This window comes from Anomalospiza imberbis, chromosome 5 (assembly GCF_031753505.1).
Source record: "Anomalospiza imberbis isolate Cuckoo-Finch-1a 21T00152 chromosome 5, ASM3175350v1, whole genome shotgun sequence".
NCBI lineage: Eukaryota > Metazoa > Chordata > Aves > Passeriformes > Viduidae > Anomalospiza > Anomalospiza imberbis.
In genome coordinates, this window is record NC_089685.1 from 5,694,523 (window position 1) to 5,713,252 (window position 18,730).

The 18,730-nt window shown below is 41.4% G+C and overlaps 1 protein-coding gene and 1 long non-coding RNA gene across 19 annotated transcripts in view; one reads left to right on the forward strand and one right to left on the reverse strand.

Annotated features, from left to right (window-relative positions):
- The window catches only part of CELF2 (CUGBP Elav-like family member 2), a 543,574-nt gene that overhangs the window by 436,129 nt on the left and 88,715 nt on the right, over positions 1–18,730 (forward strand). For all 18 annotated transcript variants that reach the window (XM_068189476.1, XM_068189481.1, XM_068189469.1 and 15 more), the window contains one exon: positions 8,356–8,438. In XM_068189476.1, the coding sequence (XP_068045577.1) occupies positions 8,356–8,438 (83 nt within the window). The remainder of the gene's footprint in view (positions 1–8,355; positions 8,439–18,730) is intronic.
- On the reverse strand, positions 42–4,198 carry LOC137473635 (uncharacterized). The gene is made up of 2 exons (XR_010998901.1): positions 3,872–4,198; positions 42–1,367 (listed from the first exon to the last, which is right to left on the reverse strand). It is a non-coding gene; the product is annotated as an uncharacterized lncRNA (long non-coding RNA).

Below are 18,730 nucleotides of genomic sequence, written 5' to 3' on the forward strand. Positions count from 1 at the left end.
AGCAGTTTTCTGCTGCAATAATGGATTAATAAGGGAGGATATCTTAATTCTGTGTTTCCATCTTTTTAAGCATCTGTTCTCTGAACACTCTCTCTCTACTGCATCCAAAGATGTATTTAGCAGATGGTCAGACTTAGGGGTTAACTTGTATAGAGGACATGTTAGTTCATTTTAAAGCCAGTAAACTCAAGTCAGTAATTGTTACCTGGCCAAAGAAAAGGGAAACAATAACCACCTGTTACAAAGAAAAGAATAAGAATTTATTTGAGGGAAAAAGAAAGTGAATTAAAGATTAGGAGGCATTAGTGCAAGAATAAGAAGGAAAAGAAGAAAGAAAAGATGAAAGGGAAATTACAAGAAGTCAGTAAAAGAAATACCTAATTATTTGTATTTTCATTTTTTTTGTTGTTTCATTTTGATGTCTCCCCAATTTCAAGATTTCTTTCTTGATACAATATATATACATAGTGACAAGCCTTGTTTAAAACTATTTCAAGTTTAAAATTTTGCATTTTGTGTATATTCTTGCCTGTATTTTACAAGTGGGAAGTGCAGTAACTTCCCATAGGACACCCCCTCACAAAGCTAGAGGCTGGAATGCCATTTCCCCACCCTCTCCCACTGCTGTCCTACTTACTTGAGAGTTTCTTTTCCAAAAGCTCTGGCAAGCAGTTTTTATTGCAGCCCATATGGACTGATGTGTAAGATCGCAATTACTCTCCACCCCTGAGATCTAGAAATGTGAACAGACCAAACATGGACTCGACAGGAGGCACTGAGCTGCTGCTTTGATTTTCCCACTGATGTTGGTTGCCTGATTGCCATCTATCTCCATGGCTTTCCCTAGGGATTTGCACTGGATGGGTGGTTGGACGGGCTGGCAAAGGAGGAACATTCCAGGCCAGGCCTCCTGCAGATCAGGGTGTTAATGCAGGGCTGATGTGCAGGTTCAGTGCCACTGACTGCTCAGCTCTGTCTTCACAGCACTTCCTGAGTTTGTGTTGCAACATCTCCCATCCACTACTCAGCCCAAACCAATAAAGCTCAGCTTCCATCCCAGCACACAAGGTGGTTTTTTAGGGACAGATTAGTTTGTAATGACATAAAATTGCCTTGATGCTATAAACCTGACTTGTGTATATTTATTTACCCTTCCACCATGTATAGAATCTAATTCTGCATCTGCTTTTTTTACTCCTTTATCATCATTTAGTGCAGATATCATATGAGTGTTGCCAAGCTTCAGGTGTGGAAGTTGGCCCTTCCTTCAGAAATAAAACAGATCATTCCAGCATGCTGGCCATTTGCTTCCCAGTCATTACACTGGCAGCAGGAGAGTTCAGGAATTTGCAAAAGCTGTCATTGTCCTATATGAAAAATTGTACATTGAAATTCTTCAGATACTTGTACAGCTATTAGCCATTTTAAACTGTTTAATATAAGTGGCTTATTTCAGAGAGCACGAAAAGTAGATTCTGGCAATTTTGCCCTTGATATCTTTTCTATCTGTGTCACACTTCAGTCAAAATTTACATAATAATGGGTAGGGAAGTGTTGTGGGATAGGAACCAGTGCATATTAGTTCTTAGTTGCTTTCCCAAAAGGCTTGAAAATGCAGCAAATTTAATCTAGGTTGAAAAAAGAAAAGGAAAAAAAAAAAAGAAAGAAAGGAATAAAAGAAGAAGAAGGAAAAAAAAAATAAAACACTTCCATTTTGTAGGCAGAGGACATTTATAGAGAGCATTTGTATTCACAAGGGTACGGGAATGACAGAGTGCGACTCCTCCAAAAGAGCTCCCCGGTGCAGCTGAAGGCTGACAACAAACTAGGACTTGTGGCCAATTAACAGAAAGGCCGTCATAACTTGCAAGGCATGGAGAGAAAAAATTGAGCTCCATGGGATCATTTTTCAGTGGCCATTTACAGGGCTGTTACCAGCCTGGAGCATTTGTGCTTTAATGCAAGCGGTGCGATGCGGGGCACTCTGGGGCTGGGGCACTGCCACCCCAAATGCTGTAACCAGGAGGAAAAATAGAGCACAGGGTGGAATTTGGCACATCCCAGCTGTGAATCCTTCTCACATGTGAGCCCTTGCCTACATTCAGCTAATGTATTAATATTAGAAGTGGCATTGCTATAATATGTGCTGTCATTAGAGTGACAATGCGATTTCCTGGCTGGTGACAGGACTGGTAATACGGTTTCCATCGGGGTGCCAATTATATCAAACTATTAGCAAACCTGAGCTAATTGGGAGGCGGCATCGTTAAAGGTTGGTTTCTGCTGTATTCGACAATTCTAGCAGGGATGGGTTCAGGAGTGAATCCTTTCCATCTTACTCTCCCATGACTCCATAGGCAATAGAGCATGAGGATTGTACAGGTAGGAATCAAATCACATCCCTGCCTTAGCCAACTTCTTCTTCTAATAAGCAGAGTTCCAAAATTAGTAGGATTTTTATTTCTGGGTGTCTTTGTCAGGAATGGCTGTATTTGCTATTCAGACAGTTCATGGTTTTCTCTGGTTTTGTATGGAACCACCCAATCAAAATCTCTAAGACTTGAAACATTTCTCCTAATACTAGACCAGTGTCTTCAGTGCAACTTAGGTAATTGCACTAACATCTGTAGCAAAGAAGAAACGCCGGGCAAGGCTCCCATTGCACTGCATAAAATGTAAGCAAAGCGAAAAGTCTTATTGTCCAACCACACACCTGAATGCCTTGTAGCAACAGGTCTTCTCAGTGGCTTTAGTGGAAAAGAGATTTTAATGTCTTCATTGGCTTTTGGAAAATGACATTACAAGTCATGGTGTGTTTGGCTGGAAATCACGCTGTTCAGGCAGCTTTTTGTGATGTACAGAGCACGTATTCCAGAGTTCAGGTGGATGGCTGGAATGCAAGAGACCTTGTTAAAGGCTGCCCTGTATTAGTGTACTGTTTAAATTTTGGTGGCGGATGAGTGAATGTAGAAATCAAGAAAGAAACATTTGGAGTGGGGAAAAAATCCAAGAAAAATAAATTGTCCTGAACTTAAACTATCTTGAACTGTGCTGGATTGACAAGAAGCTACTGTCCCCATTGAGATTCCAAACTTGTATGAAGCCAGCACCTGTTCTGCTTGCAAATGCACACACAAAAGTAAGCTTCATTCACAGAAAGAAAGAAACATAGCAGGACTTCACTCATTTAGCCTTCCAGGGCCTTCAGTCCCTTGATCTGTCAGCCCCTTAGAATTCAAACGCTGCCTTTAAAGGAATTTTCAATTCACAACATGATGACTTTGTTGATGTCCTGAATGTGAATGTATTTTGAATTGAATTTGTCTGCCAGTATTCCATTACTTGCTAAAAGAATGCAGAGTTCAATAATCAGATAATCATTATAGCTGTTTTGAAGTGTTTATTTTATTAGTCTAGAAGGTAAAGCAAATTTCATACTTTTAAGTTGTTGCAGGCTTTGCAGGTGCCCTGATAAGCTCTTGTATTTCTATACCCCATGGTTAGGGTTCAGGTACTGGCAGCAGGTGATAATATGTGCAACACAGGAGAGATCCAAACTGACAAATTTTGACAGTTGAAAACTAAAGAAACTAATATATCAGACCAATAAATATGGGTTGAGCTTTTCTTTTTTTTCCCTCCAGTATCTTTTCTCTTTTAATTCCAAAAAGTTAAATTTTTAGGCCTGGGAGATTGCAGAATATTTTTCTTTTAGCAAATCAAAACCTCAGAGCATCTTGTGGAGCATGTTTTAATTCCTGTCCATATCCAAGGGTTATTTTCTCATATAGATGCACATGTGTAATTCCTGGTAACTCTAACACAGGAATTGTCTGTTCAGTTTGGGGAGCTGTAAAAGACTTTTTCTCACCCGAAGCAAGATGGAGGTGTCCGTATTAACTCAGGCATGAAATCCTGGCTGAGAGATTAAGCCTCTTACACAGATCCCGGTGCCATTAAATGCCAACAAGGACCGTGTAAGCCACATCATCAAGTGGAGGAGAGCTTCCCTTTGTTAGTCATTCAAAATTAGGAATGTAAACAGCTCTCACGGCATAATTAGTCTGTGTTTGAATTGGGAGAAAGTGACAAAAATAATGGCATAGCAGAGCTCGTGGAGATGTCATAGAGCTGGATCTTGCATCCTAACAAAGCTGTGACTGCTCTGCTGGCAGGCAAATTTGGGTCATAGAGCAGAAGTCACACAGGAGGAGAAGCCCCATTGCATGGGGTCGCTAACAGCTCTTTGAAAAAATTCAGGAGGAATGGCATGTCTTGAAGTTTCATGGTGAAAACTGCAATTTGTTCCACAAAGTCCTCCAGAAACCCAGGTTCACTGCCAACAGAAAACCATGGCCCCTGTGGTGTGAAAGTCCTCACTACTTGATCTTTTTCCCATTCCTCACTTCTAAATGATGGCTTCAGTGAACCCATGGCTTGATTCCCCTGTAATCCATTGCTGCCATCTTTGACAGTGTCTCACATAAAGCTGTTTCTAGCCATACATGAGGCTGTTTGTCCCTGTCACTGTCTTGCTAAACAGGTTTCTGTGGAAATTAAATAAATAAAATCTCTACCAGTGGTGCTAATTGGTGCCTTTGGCAGCCTGAGCAAGGGCTTGTGAATTGAATGTGTCATGGAGAATTGAATGTGTCAACTCTCTCCCAATGGCTGGGACCTTGAGGTCTTTCTCTGGCACTAAATTTCCTTTGAAAAAAGAAAAAAAGGGGAAGGGGGGGAGGGGGAAAGAGAGAGAGAGAGTGAAAACAAGCTGAAGTAAGAGATCTTTTCCCTTTTTTTAATGAGGTGTTGAAGTTGAACATTGTAGTGTCCACACTGCAGCGTTTGCTCATCAGATGCCTTAAGAAGTAGGGCTGTTTTCTGCTGTTGTTTCTCAGGCATCCCATTTGTTGCCATTAAATGCTGAGCAGCATGGAGTGGCAGGTTTTATTCAGTCTGTTCAAGCATCTGGCAGGATAGCCATGAAGTTGTTGCCGATGTCCTTAAGGGACTGTAGGGATCTGCATGATTCATTCAGCATTTTTTTCAAGGTACAAAGAAGAAATGCCTCACGCTGTAGTAAATACTGCTCCAAGTAGAGCACAACCAGCTTAGCAGAGCGTGGGAGATTTGCTGCTCTGGAGGCACTGACTGCCAGGATGAGCTCCTCTGCCTGTGGGCAAGAATGCTCTAACCCATGTACAGTTAAACTGGGCTGTATTTCAGGCTGTTGAGGACTGGCAGAACCATGTCTACAAACCAATTCACCTTTTAAGTTGTCCTGACTAGGAGAGGAGAAGGTTATCACTGACAGGCTCTGAGTTATTTGGACGTCAGAAAAGTCTAGTTGCGGTTCAAGCTGCTGTCGAGTTTGTTGGTAATGAAACAAAGATTATATGTGCATGGGGCCTGAAGGGGAGGTTTGTATTTTTTAATTTTATTTCCGTAGGAAACATACTTTTTCTTTTCCCGTTGGGCCACTTGATTGTCTTTGGCAATATTACATTTTCTTTAGTAAAATGGAGGGAGGAATGAATGTCATTACCTCTTTGCCTTTCAGCAGGGGACAGCTACTAGTCCTAAAGCACAGTTTAGCCCTGTCCTATTACACAGGCATCTTCCCCTCCAATGCTCTGGCAGAAAATACTGGATTAGGTCCTTTTTCTATGTACTGACCCAAAAGGATTTTACACTGGAGCCATCTTCAATGCAGTTTGTATAACATGGCTGCAGCACCTCTGGAAAACCCATAGGCTGAGCTACAGCATTTCCTTGGGGAAACATGGACTATGCCTTTTCTGTTTCCTCTCTGTTGTCTTATTTTCTTTTTTGAGTCCAGCCCTGAACTCTGCAGCAGATACCTTCAAATACAAGTGTCCACGAGTGAGGGTCCATGCTCACCTCAAACCACAACAAACCAGCTCTTGTTATGGGGTTTGCTTTATTTTAGAAGATATGAGCCAAATGCGGCCTGAGAAAAATTGTATCCATATGCATTTTCAGATGTGTCAATCTGTGAGCTTAGAAGTCTCTATTTTTGTCAAGGTCCAATGACCTGCCTGAAACATCCCCACGTTTCCCATTAAGCTCCTGTTTCTTCCGGCCCTCATTCACAGAAACAGTTTTCTCTCCTGAGCTATTACTTCCCAAAAATGACCAGTTAAAGGGTATTTCACAGCATATTCTTCTTACAAGTGCAGTTCTTTCAAGTAGTGCCAAGAATGATAAACCAATAGATTTCAAATTTCTCCTTATCGGAATGAACCCCCTGAGCCGAAATCTAAAATGAAACTCTTCGGGCCCATGGAAGAGGACATGGCAATTGCAAAGTTGTGATTACAGCTTGATATTTTCTCCTCTGAATCCTCTCTCCTGGTTAAAAAGCCTTATATTAAAAAGCTAACAAACCAAAAAAGAAACAATAGGAGATGGACTTGGAGCTGGCTGACAGGATAGAAAAATATTGCAATATTGTCTCAAAATAACACTATTCAATGTCACAAACTTGGATTTTTTTCTCATTTTCATCTGGGGTAAAATAACTCAGATTTTCAGGAGTTTCCAGTGAAACAGAAGGTTTAGAAACACTTACAGGAAACACAGACCTTAACAGGCTGTGCCTGTCTCTAGCACACATCCCTGCGAATGATGTCCCGCTTACTGAAATAATTATTAAACCATCTCCATCGTAAAGTGTGAAATTTTAAAGAACCTGTTGGCAGTATGAAAAATGTTCCTCTCAGGTGTGTTAGGTCTGCATTACCTGCCTGCCCATGTTTTGCTGTGCCTGCAAGTGATTTTGTGCATTAGGGATAAACTTGCTGTGTTCCAGCTGGCAATACATGGTCACCTTTGCTTATTACCGAGGTAATGGCTGTCACTGGCCTGGCTGCAGAGCCAGAGGGAGCATTCCCAATGCCATACACAGCTTGAGCCAAGCAAGGGGCAGTGGAGGGGCCATTCTGGATTCAGCCCTTCCTTCCAATGTGGGCCCCCAATGGTTGCTTCCAGTGTTTGCTGTATGCTGCTGTGCACAGCTTCTCCATGTGTCCTTTGCCACTACAGGGATGCTGCAGGGTTGAACTCAAGCAGGCATGTCAGGTGGGCTGGGATGTTTCACCTTGGCCAACATTAGGGAGCTGATACAAGCTTTGCTCACTGCCTGAAGCACAAATTATTTTATCTGTGCCATGCTCCAAGGGAGCAGCAAGACTCATGAGCTGGGGTTTCTTTTATTTACTGATTGGTTTTGACATTTCTCTGGAGTTGTAACAAATCTCTGACTGTGATTAAGAGAACAGGATTGTTTTCTGATTCATCAGTAAGACCTGCATCATCCTGTTTCATGTGAAGTAGGGTTTTACTTCAGGAGCCACTTCTGCCCCCCAGCCAGCATTGCCCAGAATGTTTTCCCTCTCCCCATAGCACCAAACACCCCATCTGCAGCAAACATATCATCTGTCAAGGAGCAGGCTTCATTGCTGTGGGGTATTACAGGCAAATCCTGCTCCTTGCTTCTTGTCCCCTGCCTGTGACATTACAGCTCTTCCCTGAGGATCTGCCTGTGAGCCCTGACCTCACCCTGGGGCTGGTTGAGCTGCCGGGGTTGTGTGTGCTGCAGCAAAAGCTGCTTTACATGTTCACAGTGGACAAAGTGACAGCAACTCATGTTTGGTCCTACACATCACCTGGCTGGACCATGCTGTCCAAAGGGAAACCACAGGATTAAGGCATCTAAAACCACCTGCTTTACTGAAAGTTCAGCAGATGCAGGGAGAGCAGAGCCTCCCTTAAAGCTGTTAGCTATCAGCAGCCTCCACTATCCCAGCAGTGGCAAATTCACCTGTAGCTTGTTTTTCATTCTTGAAACTGAGACGAGTGTCCCACCTCCAGTCCTGCCTGGTTTCAAAGAAATGGGGGAACCAACCTTAGCTCTTTTGTATAAGGCCCTTTAAATAAGGTCCTGCTTTAGCCTGATTTTCTGCTTGGGATGTAACAATGAATTCCTGCTGCTTGAGCCTGCCATGTTGCTTATATTCAAAGTATAATGGGGAGCCTTCAGAAAAATATAACCTTATTTACAATGTACAAAGCCAATTGGATTTTGGTTAACAATTTCTGAGTGATTACAGTTCACTAACAATGCAGGTGTGCTATAGATGCAATGCACAGGGGGGGACTTTTTATTTTAAATCATACAAGCTTTCTTTTATTCATGTCATTCAGGCGCCTCAGGATAATTCACATTTCCAGCTTTCATAATGTGTTGTTCAACCACTGTTTTTTCTCCCTCCCTATTGTACTCTCACAAATCATACTCACTAATTTCTGAAAGCTTTTCATTTCTCTCTATAGGTTGTTGTTTCGTAACATTTTATACAAGAAAAGCTGCTCTTGAGGCACAGAATGCACTGCACAATATTAAAACTTTACCTGGGGTGAGTACATTTACTTTTTGATCCTAATTATTTTATTGCCAGAAGAATAGCCCTTTTGCTCTCCATGCTGCTTGGTGCCCCAAATGATCTTGATCTCTGCAAGGAGGGTGGCTAAGCTGATGGTCTGTCCCATGTTGGTGCCAGTGCTGTAGCAATGGCATCATGTCCAAAGGCAGCTGCTGTTCTCTAGAAAGTCCTTTGGCTGGAAAGGTTGTTGATTCCTGCTGAGTAGAGACAGTGGCCAAACTGCAGTGGGGATCTTTTTTAAAATTTATTTAAGGGGGAGGGAAGGAAGAACAGAGGGAGGAGAGAAAACATATGGCAGAAAAACACTGCACCCAGTGGGGCATCATGTTTGAAAAGGGAGAGAACAGGAAAAGACAAAAGACAGCCAAAGTTTGTTAAATGCAGCCTTCATTTACGTGGTTTTTAAACAACCTGAATGCCCAGCTCAGGGTGTTGTGGAGTGTGGTACCACGTAGCTGCTTGCACAGGGTCATCCTGTCTCCTGACATCACCTCTCCTCACCACCTACTCCCACTGGCACCAGCATTCAGAACAGTTGTGGTCGTATTGTACAAACTGTATCTTGCGTTTTCCTATGGTATTTTATATTTAAATTACAGGGCTAGAGAGAAGTATATCACTGGTAATTGCATGTCTAAACTCTGAAATCTTCTTGTACCAGCATTTTCATTTTTTCTGCTGTATTCTTTGAGGATGGAATTGAAAAAATGTAAAGGATGGAGGTATATTCCCTCTTGATGTAGGAGAAGTGTTCAAGTATATGTTTGTAGTGTCTAGTTACAGACGTGAAAATAAATAAATACACTGTGTAAATAAATAGAGCATTGCCTGGACTGACAGTTATATGGCCAATATCTCCTTTAGTTCCTAAAGGAGATATTGCATAAAGTGAAATATCTCCTTTCACTTTATGCAAGTGATTTCCTGTTAGGAAAGCCACCTCATGTGTCATGGAAATGGCCAGCATAGAGAGGTGCTGTCATGGGACAGTTACCCATGAGCCCTGCTAAAGGTAAAATGGGAGTTCTCTGTCATTTGCAATGAAAATGCTGGGAATGGTGGTAGGAAATCTGCAAAGGTAGGAGAACAGGAGAAAAGTTGTGGCACTTCAAGTGATGCTTTCCAGCAACTGGCCCCTGCAAGGGACAGTACCAAGACCTTACAAGCCTCCCAGTGGGAGTCTCAGCACTTCAGGGTGTGGAGGATGGATGTGCCATTCAAGAGAGAGAAAGTAAGGCTCTGGGGGACAATTCCCTTTGAGACCCCTTTGGAGCTCAGGCTGAATCTCAGCGTTCTCTGTCTCTGCAACCCCAGTTGCTGGCTCCCATCCCCACTGCCAGAAAATGCCGAGCCCTCCGATGAGAGCTCTCTAACCCCATTAAATGTTGCACCTAAACCAACTCACTGAGTGATTGCTCTCCATCATGCTTTGAGTCAAATGGCTGTGTGGACTGGCTGGGTAGGATGGAGGTGATCCCAAGCTGCTGGAGCAGCACCCTGCCCAGATAGCATCCCTCAAGCTCTACCACAAGATCTACGCATCACAAAGTAGACAGGGTCTGTTTAGAATCTTACAATCACAGAGTTGTAAGGGCTGGAAAAGACCTCCAGGATCATCGAGTACAACCTTTGACCAAAAACCACAATGTCAATTAAATCACAGCAGTTAGTGCCACATCCAGTTGTTTTTTTTAACATTTCTAAGCATGATGACTCCACCACTTCCCTGGGCAGCCAAAGCTTGACCACCCTTTTAGTGAAGAAGTTCATTCTGATGTCCAACCTGAACCTCCCCTGGTGCAGCTTGAGGACATGGCTTCTCATCCTATTGCCTGGTGGCAGAGCCTGACCCCACCTGGCCACACCCTCCTATCAGGGAGTTGAAGAGAGTGGTAAGGTCACAACAAGCCTCCTTTTCTCCAGGCTAAACAAACCAAGCTTCAGTTTTCTCTGTTCTTCCCCGAGTCCTCCAAGCTGCTTGCTGTGTTTTGAGAGATGTTATTTATCCCAGTGGGTGACTCGGAGGGACAGTTTCTCTTGCTTCCTCACATACAGGTGGCAAAACTGGCTCAACTCTGCATTGCATCTTACTTGAGCAGGGCATCATTTTCTCCCTGACTTTTGCACAGCTAATGAGCAGGCAGCAGTTAAAGATGCTAGTGTACCTTTTGATGTTATTTTAAAATAGGGTTCAAAAATTTAATTTTTTTCCCTAAAGCCCTCTCTAGCTCTTTGTCATTTAAAATTTATCTTTCTAAGCTGTTTTTTCTTGTCCTGACTGTGAGGTTAGAAAGTTTTCTTTTAAGGAAATATGGACACTGCATTCCCATGACTCTGAGGCCTTGGCTTTAAATATACTCCTGGTACAGCCAGAGATGTTTAGATTTTACTATAAGTTGTTATACCTACTTTTTTAAAGGGAAGCCTCTAATAAAGGGAAGCAACTTGAATACATTTCTACTACTTGTCTTTCAGAATGATTCAGCATATATTATATAACAGATTCTATATTTTGCACGTGCAGTATGCTGACATTCAGCATGTATGGGGATACTGTTATGCTGCATCTGTGTATTCCCAAAATAACTTCACTTAAGCACTCTTTAAAGTTGTGGCACACGTGCTGGAAACACTTCACGTTAGCAGGGTTCTCCTTATATGAATTTTAGCAATTTCTGTATTGTTCCTCTTGCCTGCTAAGCAGCTTTTACCAAACAAGCGGGAATCAGTAGTGGGTAGTTCTGTATGTGAAATAGTCTCAGAGCAAATGGAAGCAATCTTCTGTCAGAGCTACAACAAGGGATGAATTTGGATCAGGTTCATTTGGGCATCGAGTGTCAGTTTGCTTCCAGTAAGCGAGGTATGGTCAGTAGGAGGTTCAGTAATAAGGTGTCTCCTGGAAACAAAAGAATCCGTGCCTTCCCCTTTTGCTGTAATATCACCATGCATCAGGTAAGGCATCCTTAAATAGCCTAGGAAGAAAATCCGAGGCAAAGGCAGGTGATTTATTAGTGTAAGGTAAGGAAAGCTGGCAGAGGCAGGAGCAGGGGGCTGCAGGGATGCTGTGGCTTTTGGAACTCATCTGTGTTTTACCTGCACTCAGGTGTAACCTGCACTGCTGCAGAGGTGTGGAGGAGAATAGCTCTGCGTTCATTATTGATAGAGTCTAGATTGTTTCTGGGTTTAGTCTCTTCATTTCTTAAATGCAGGCTTGCTCCAGGTAGCTCGGTAAGCAGGTTTTGGATCAGCACCAGTGAAGCCAAAAAAGTGGGGGTTTAGTGTGAAATTTATCCCCCTTCCAAGGCTGCATGTTCAGTTTAATTTAAGTAGCTTTTTGAGCAAAGCCTGCAGTGCTATGTCTCTATCTCTGCTTTTTGCCTGGACCTCATCCTTAACAGAGACATGAAAACACCAGCGCTTGATCTGCTCCTTTGAGCTGCACCCTTTTAGTGGACATGAAGAAAATAAGACCAGACATAAATGATTAATGCAGAATCTTGGAAGAAAATATTGCAGGGTGCCTTGCTGTTTGATTACAAGCCTTGGAATTAGTCAACATTTCCATAATTCTAAACCAATATACACCTGTTTTCCCACTGTGATGTGAAGGCACAACTTAATTTAACAGAAACCCTGCTGTGCTAAATCTCTCATTAAATACCAAGCTAGTTCTGTAATTTAAAGTTGCAGCACTACTATTTTAACTGAATTGCCTTTGTATTATAAAATTAATAAGAAGTTAATGATGCACTTTGCTGTATTCGCTCAGATTTTTTTTTTCACAGCAACAACAACAAAAAAGAAAGATAAAGAAGAAAAACATGTCACCAGCTGACATCTCAAGGCTTTTCTGGTTTTAATCATTTTCCTGAGGATAGAAATTCATTTAAAAGATTTTTTTTAAAAAAATCTAAAACTTTCTGCACAAGTAGGATCAAACATCATCTTTTTATTCATGATTAATATAATCTCTCTGTTAGTCATAATATTCCTTGTCATATATGGGAGCTTTTATCTTTCCCAAAATATGTATTTAGATATCACTTGTTATGTACGATTGCTGCTAGGCAGAGAAGCTGATATGCAGTGTTTGAGAAATACAGGCATATTGTTATGATATATGATACAGATCAACGAAACAGGGACAGTTCTCTTCTGTTTACTTGGTCCTGGCATCACAAGTAGCTTTTATGTCTTGCAAATGAACAGTATGAATTTTCAGATGTGTCTTTTCAAACATCGCATGAGAGCAGGTTGCTGATACCCTCATAGCTCATAGGGATGTGGTTTATATTATTCAGCTTAGAGTCAGGTTTTCTTGGAGTGTTCATTTGGATTTTGTTTTAAAAGGCAGAAGGGAGAAAAGGGAAAATCTCAATTTGAATGTAATAATGATCTTGGAAATGGGCTTCTTTGGGATGAGATGTAAAACTGAGGCCTTAACTTGTCTCATCTTCATTAAGAATCTCATGGCTTCGTTAGAGGTGTTTAACTTCTATTCCCTAAACAGAGTAATCCAATAAATTCCACCCATCTAAATTTCTGTACCTTCAGTTAGATGTAATAATCTTGGTTCCCCCATGCTCTAATTTGCTGCTTAGTGAAAATTGGCTTCTGTATAGAGGGCAAACCTCAAAGAGCTGCATTCAGGGACTGCTTTAACTGCCTTCATGGCACTGACATTCGTTTATTGTTTTAGTTTTAACATGCTTTATTTTAAAAACAGAATGTGCTCTGTTTTGCTGACAAGTGAACCTGGTAGGATCTCCTGGCAAGGGTTAAGTGCAGAGCGGTAACCTAAGAGCACTATATGTTGGTTGAATTCTTGGAGCCAAATAGCTGAATAAATGCACCTTTAATGTCATGCAGAGGCTATTTGAAGTCAAAAATCAATGGGCATCCATTTGTAAAATCCACGCCTAAAAGTCTTTGGAGTCTTTGTTCTTTATTTGAAGTTAGATTTATTGGACGTGGCAAGGGTTATTTGTTGTCTTTATGTACATTTTTTTATATATCCTCCTACCGAAGGTTATCACAAAAATAATTATCAGCCCACACTCTGCACTTCCATGCTTTTAACAGAATTATGGTTTACGTGGTTCTTTTTTCAAGTGGGATATACATGCATATTCCAAGTAGCAGCAAACTTATTGTATTGAAGTTCTGTCATGAAATTAGGACATTAGCTATATGAATTGATTTGATTAAGGGTTTAACAAGGAAGAAATACTATTTTGAGAAAGCTCTTAATATTTTAACAGCAAGGTGGAATTTGTAGGAACTGTATTTGTAAAATATTCATGGCTTTCTTTTTTGCCAGATGTTGTCAAGGAAAACATTTTTAATCTTTGTATTGCAAGCATCACTTCTGGTTTTATTAAATGTTTTTTACATCATAGGGAAGCAGCACTGGTTTAGAGGGAACTTTGCCCACAGGTTGTGTACTGGCTGTAAGGAAACCTCAAAGTCCATTTAGGGATGTAGAATATGAAAAACAATAATCAGAATAATCTGGTCCAAAATGCAGGCACCCATGATGACTTACTATGAAACCTCATTCACTTTCTGATAAAATACCATTTGTCCAACAAGAAGCAAAAAACCCCAAATATATTTCTGGTTCTCGCTTTACATCATGAGCTCCTTTCTAATGTCTATCCTGACACTCTCCTTTCTGGAGTAGTGTTTTAATATCCAGTTCCCTTCTCCGTTTTAAGCCTTATGGTTTGTCAGCACTATATGAACATTGTGTAAAAATTACCTGTAATAAAAAGGTAATCATCCAATATGATTTGAATAATAGCCTGAATATGATATATCAGTGACTCTGAGAGATTTTGACAAACAGAAAGGGAATTCAAGGAGCAATTAACTTAGTTAAGGCTTTGCAGTGATTGATTTATGATGACAAATTAAACTAATTCAGTACCCATATAGTATGGCCAAATGCTGTTTAATGAAGGATCCAAAGAGTATAGAACTGCTTAAATGATAAAAATACCAGATGGGAAAGAAGAGAATTCCCAGGCAGCAGCTGTTCCTAGGAGGTGAGCTATAAGACACTCAGTGATGTTGAGAAAGTGAATCTGGCCCATTCCTTCCTTTAAAATACTATGCAAATGAACTTACTTAATGATACACTTTGCCCAGCTCAGAAGACATGTAGGTGTTTTTTTTTATTCAAAAATACCACTTCTACCCATGCCCTTCAAAACAACAACAACAAAAAAAAAAAAAAAAAAAAAAAAAAAAAAAAAAAAAAACTGTTGCAATGACTCTGCCACTTCAGTGAAAATGAATATTTGCACTGATTTCAAACACCTTAGTTGAAAAGTTGGGTTTGCCCCTGCCATTGCTCTGTGAAACACAGAATGGATCACCAGCCCCAGATTTTTAAAATGGAAAAAAGTGTCTTAAAACCCAGTGAATCTCTGTAAGTAGCTGAACTTGCAGCTTAAAGGGAGAATAGTGAGTGTTGTGCAGGCGTAGGGAGAGGGGAATATTGACCAAGTGAAAATAGCTTCTCTAAATTGAGCAAAACATTTAGTTCATACTTATATTGTCCCTTCTTCTCATTGAGGGATGGAAGGTCAAATTTGAAAGGATTTAGCTGGGATTGACCTAACAGAGCCTTCACCACTGGACCTAGTTAAGATTAGGGTCACCGTTTCTCCTCTTGAAGCTGCTCCAGCTGTATGAAAGTATCGAATTCTGGTGGGAGTGAGAGAAAACAAGGAACAGCACTTGGTTTCCTGGTTCTAAGGGCAGTGACTCAAGTACTGTGATATCTGGATATGAGTCCGTGCTCTAGTAAGCATTTTCTTTTTTGGAAAAGATTTAAATGTTTGGAAGAGACTCTCCAAGAACAGGGAAGTGCAGGAAGATCCACTGCTGAGGCACTGAGAGAAGGTGGCTAAAGCTTTACCTGCCTTACTTGGCGGGGGTGATGACCTGTGGTGTGTCAGGAGGGTGCAGAGCTGCACAGGACATGGGCATCAATGAGCTGATTTAGATCCCAAACATCCATATCAGGATGTTTAGGAAGCAAGAGCACATTGGCCCAGCTGTGAGAGCAGTTAGATGCACACTAGCTTTTTTAGAGAACTCTTGGAGTAGTTCAGGAATTTTTTTCTTTTTTTTTTTTTTTTTGCACAGCTTTGCAGTATAATAATATTGAGATGGAAAGTAAGTAACACAAAATAATGGCTTGACCTCAGAAAAATTCACTGATGTGAAGTTCATCCCCATTCTGGCGTGTGACACTGGGATTTACCTCTGGTTTCCATAACTCTGACCAGTTGAGGTCATCACTTTGTAAAATCCCTCCAGACCTTTTTGTCCAACTTAGAAATCTTACTCAGGGAGGGTGGAGGATCAGTTCACAGGATATCTTTTAAGCTGGGTGCCCAAAAACCACTGACTTGGAGAACGTTTTGCTGCACACTTCAGAACGGAAATCTCTGAAGAAAATCGAGAGGCCATCACTGGAGTACTCCAGGGTATTGCAGAGCTCACCAAGATTTAGGTGGGGTGCTTAGATAAGGACAAGAGCCCAGGCACTCTCTCAAACAGCTATTTATCCTCCTGCTGGTGTTAGCTGTTTTCTGTTATCTGGAACAGAAAGTACAGGTGCTTCAGTCAGCCTCATTAGCACCATGACACGAGCTATTAAAATTGTCTTCATAATGAAAAACTAGTTCAGGGAGCCTTCCTAGCTGTCTGACTACTCCTACAATAGTGAAATTAGAAAGGCAAATCATAAACAGAGTTGCAGGCATCAGGAAGCAACCTCATTAGAGGTGCCCTTGGATGCCATTTACCTGTCTTGATAGCAATGTTTGACACCCGTGGAGCTGAGTTATGTTATGACTAAGGAGCCTGGGCCTCATGGCATGTTTATATCAGAGATAATGTTTGTTCAGCATCCTCCTTCCATTGTGTCCAACCCTGTGAGCTGTGCTGCTTCCTTCAAACACCTCTGCTCTGTGGTCCATTGCTGTTGAAGGGATGCAGTGCTGGCTCATTGTGTGTTTGCACTCCTGTGGTAGTGCAGGAAGCTGAGGTAGCCCCAGCCAGATTTCCCCTATCTCAGTTGGGTAATGATCACACTGTGCTGCTGAATGGGACAGTGTACATGATAAGAGAGAAAACAGAAGTTCTGTCTTCTCTGTGATGCTCAAAACCCCCATAATACTACAAAAGCGAGGTGAAACTGGGTGGCCTAATTGAATCTCCTGCTCTAATAACACACTTTATTTAATTCGGCCTAATTAAAAACACTCTTTGCAGACCCGGAGAGATAATTTATTTTTTGCTCATTCTCTGGAAGAAATTATCATCTTCATCAGCTTAGTTGGAAGAGCCACTTTTTTGTCTGCTCTTCCCCTGTGCTGTACAAAGAAATCCTTCCTCCTCTGGCCAGTAGGGCCACTGGGGCTGCCAGAAGTACATGGAGATTCATTTTGGTGCAAGTACCAATCTGGGGTGCACGCATGTCCATCTGATTGTCTTGGTAGACATCCAAAACCTTTAGAGAAGCTCAAATGGGCTGTGAATTCCCACCCTGGAAAGACATGGAGGGCATGTAGCTACAGAGCTTATAATTTAGGCTGTCAGTGTGTGAAGCAAGTGGTCAGCACCCTCTAAAGCAGAGAGCAAATATTATTGACAAGACACAGGGGAATGGGTTTAAACTGGAAGAGGGTAGGTTTAGATTAGACATTAGGAAGAAATTCTTCACTGTGCGGGTGGGGAGGCCCTGGCACAGGTTGCCCAGAGAAGTTGTGGATGCCCCATCTCTGGAAGTGTTCAAGGCCAGGTTGAACAAGGCTTGCACAGACCTGGTCTAGTGGAAAGTGTCCCTGCCCTTGGCAGGAGATTGAAACTAAATGGTCCTTAAGGTCTCCTCCAACCCAAACCTTTCTATGATTTAATGATTCTATGGTTTTATGATTCTACAATTAAAAGTGTCAAATACTTTTTAACAGGAAAAGCACTAACAGAGGGGGAAAGCTAATGTTTTCTCACTTTTGGAATGGTCCATCTTTTCTCCTTTAGCTTAGCTGAAATCAGTAGTGGCTTTGCTACCAGACAGTAGCCTGACTATCTGCAGGAGCAGAGATAAACAGTCATCGAAAAAGATGCCATCATAACTCCACTTATTAACAAAAGCCTGTATCTATTGCCTTGTGCCAGGGAAGTTAAAAAAGCAAAAACTGCAAAAAAAAAAAAAAATCACATTGAGCTAAACAGTCTTGAGCAGTGGTAAACAAAATGTAGCTTCCTTTGTGGTTGATTTTTATCCAGCTGCAGCCAAATATCAAAGCGATATCAAAGGAAAGCTACCCATTAATTAATTCAGACTGACTTCACAAAGCAAGCTGGAGCTTCTGCTGATATCTGATTCTGACAACTTCCTAATCTTCACAAGTTGTCATTAAGAGTGGCATTAAAGCAGTCTGCAGCCAATTCCAGCTCTCTCCCCATTGGAACTCAGAGATGGTCTATCTGCCGTCATGGGTGGGGAATATGCAAGCAGGGCTTAAAATAAGGAACTTTGCTTCTTTGCAAATGGAATTTACAATGTATCAGGGAATCACATTAATACAGTGCCTCGGTCATTCATCTAGGAATGCTCACCCATTCCCACTTGCAACTGTTACAATTTGTAGTGAGTGGAAATTTTCTCTTCTGAAGGAGAGACACAGGGAAAAAGCAAAGAAACTAAAAAAGAATCTTGTGTCTGAAAGGAATAATTAGAAGACTGTAATGATCTCTAAGAAAGTATGAATGGAGGCTTATCACTGATTTCAAGATAGAGAACATAGGATTGTGGGTTGAAGAAAGTAAGATTGTGGAAAATAAGACACTAATCAGAGGATAAGATTAGTTTTAAACTAAGAACTTTGAGCAACCTGGTGTAGTGGAAAGTGCCCCTGTCTCTAGCAGGGGGTTTGGAACAAGATGTGCCTTAATGTCCCTTCCAACCCAAACCATTCTATGATCCTATGAACTGAAAATCTGGTACCTCCACAAGTGAAGCTCCTGATTCCACCATGAAAACACAACTCTCAGCATTCCTTACCACTGCCAGGATCATTCAGAGGGATTGCAGCCTCATGCAGAGATGTGATGGATATCACACCTCTAAATTTCCATTCAGCTGTGAATGGCTCAAATGACTGAAGGGAGTTTGTTTTCTAGACCACCACTTGAGCAACTGTCCACCAGACAGTAACTAATGCTATTTTGTGACAAATTCCTGA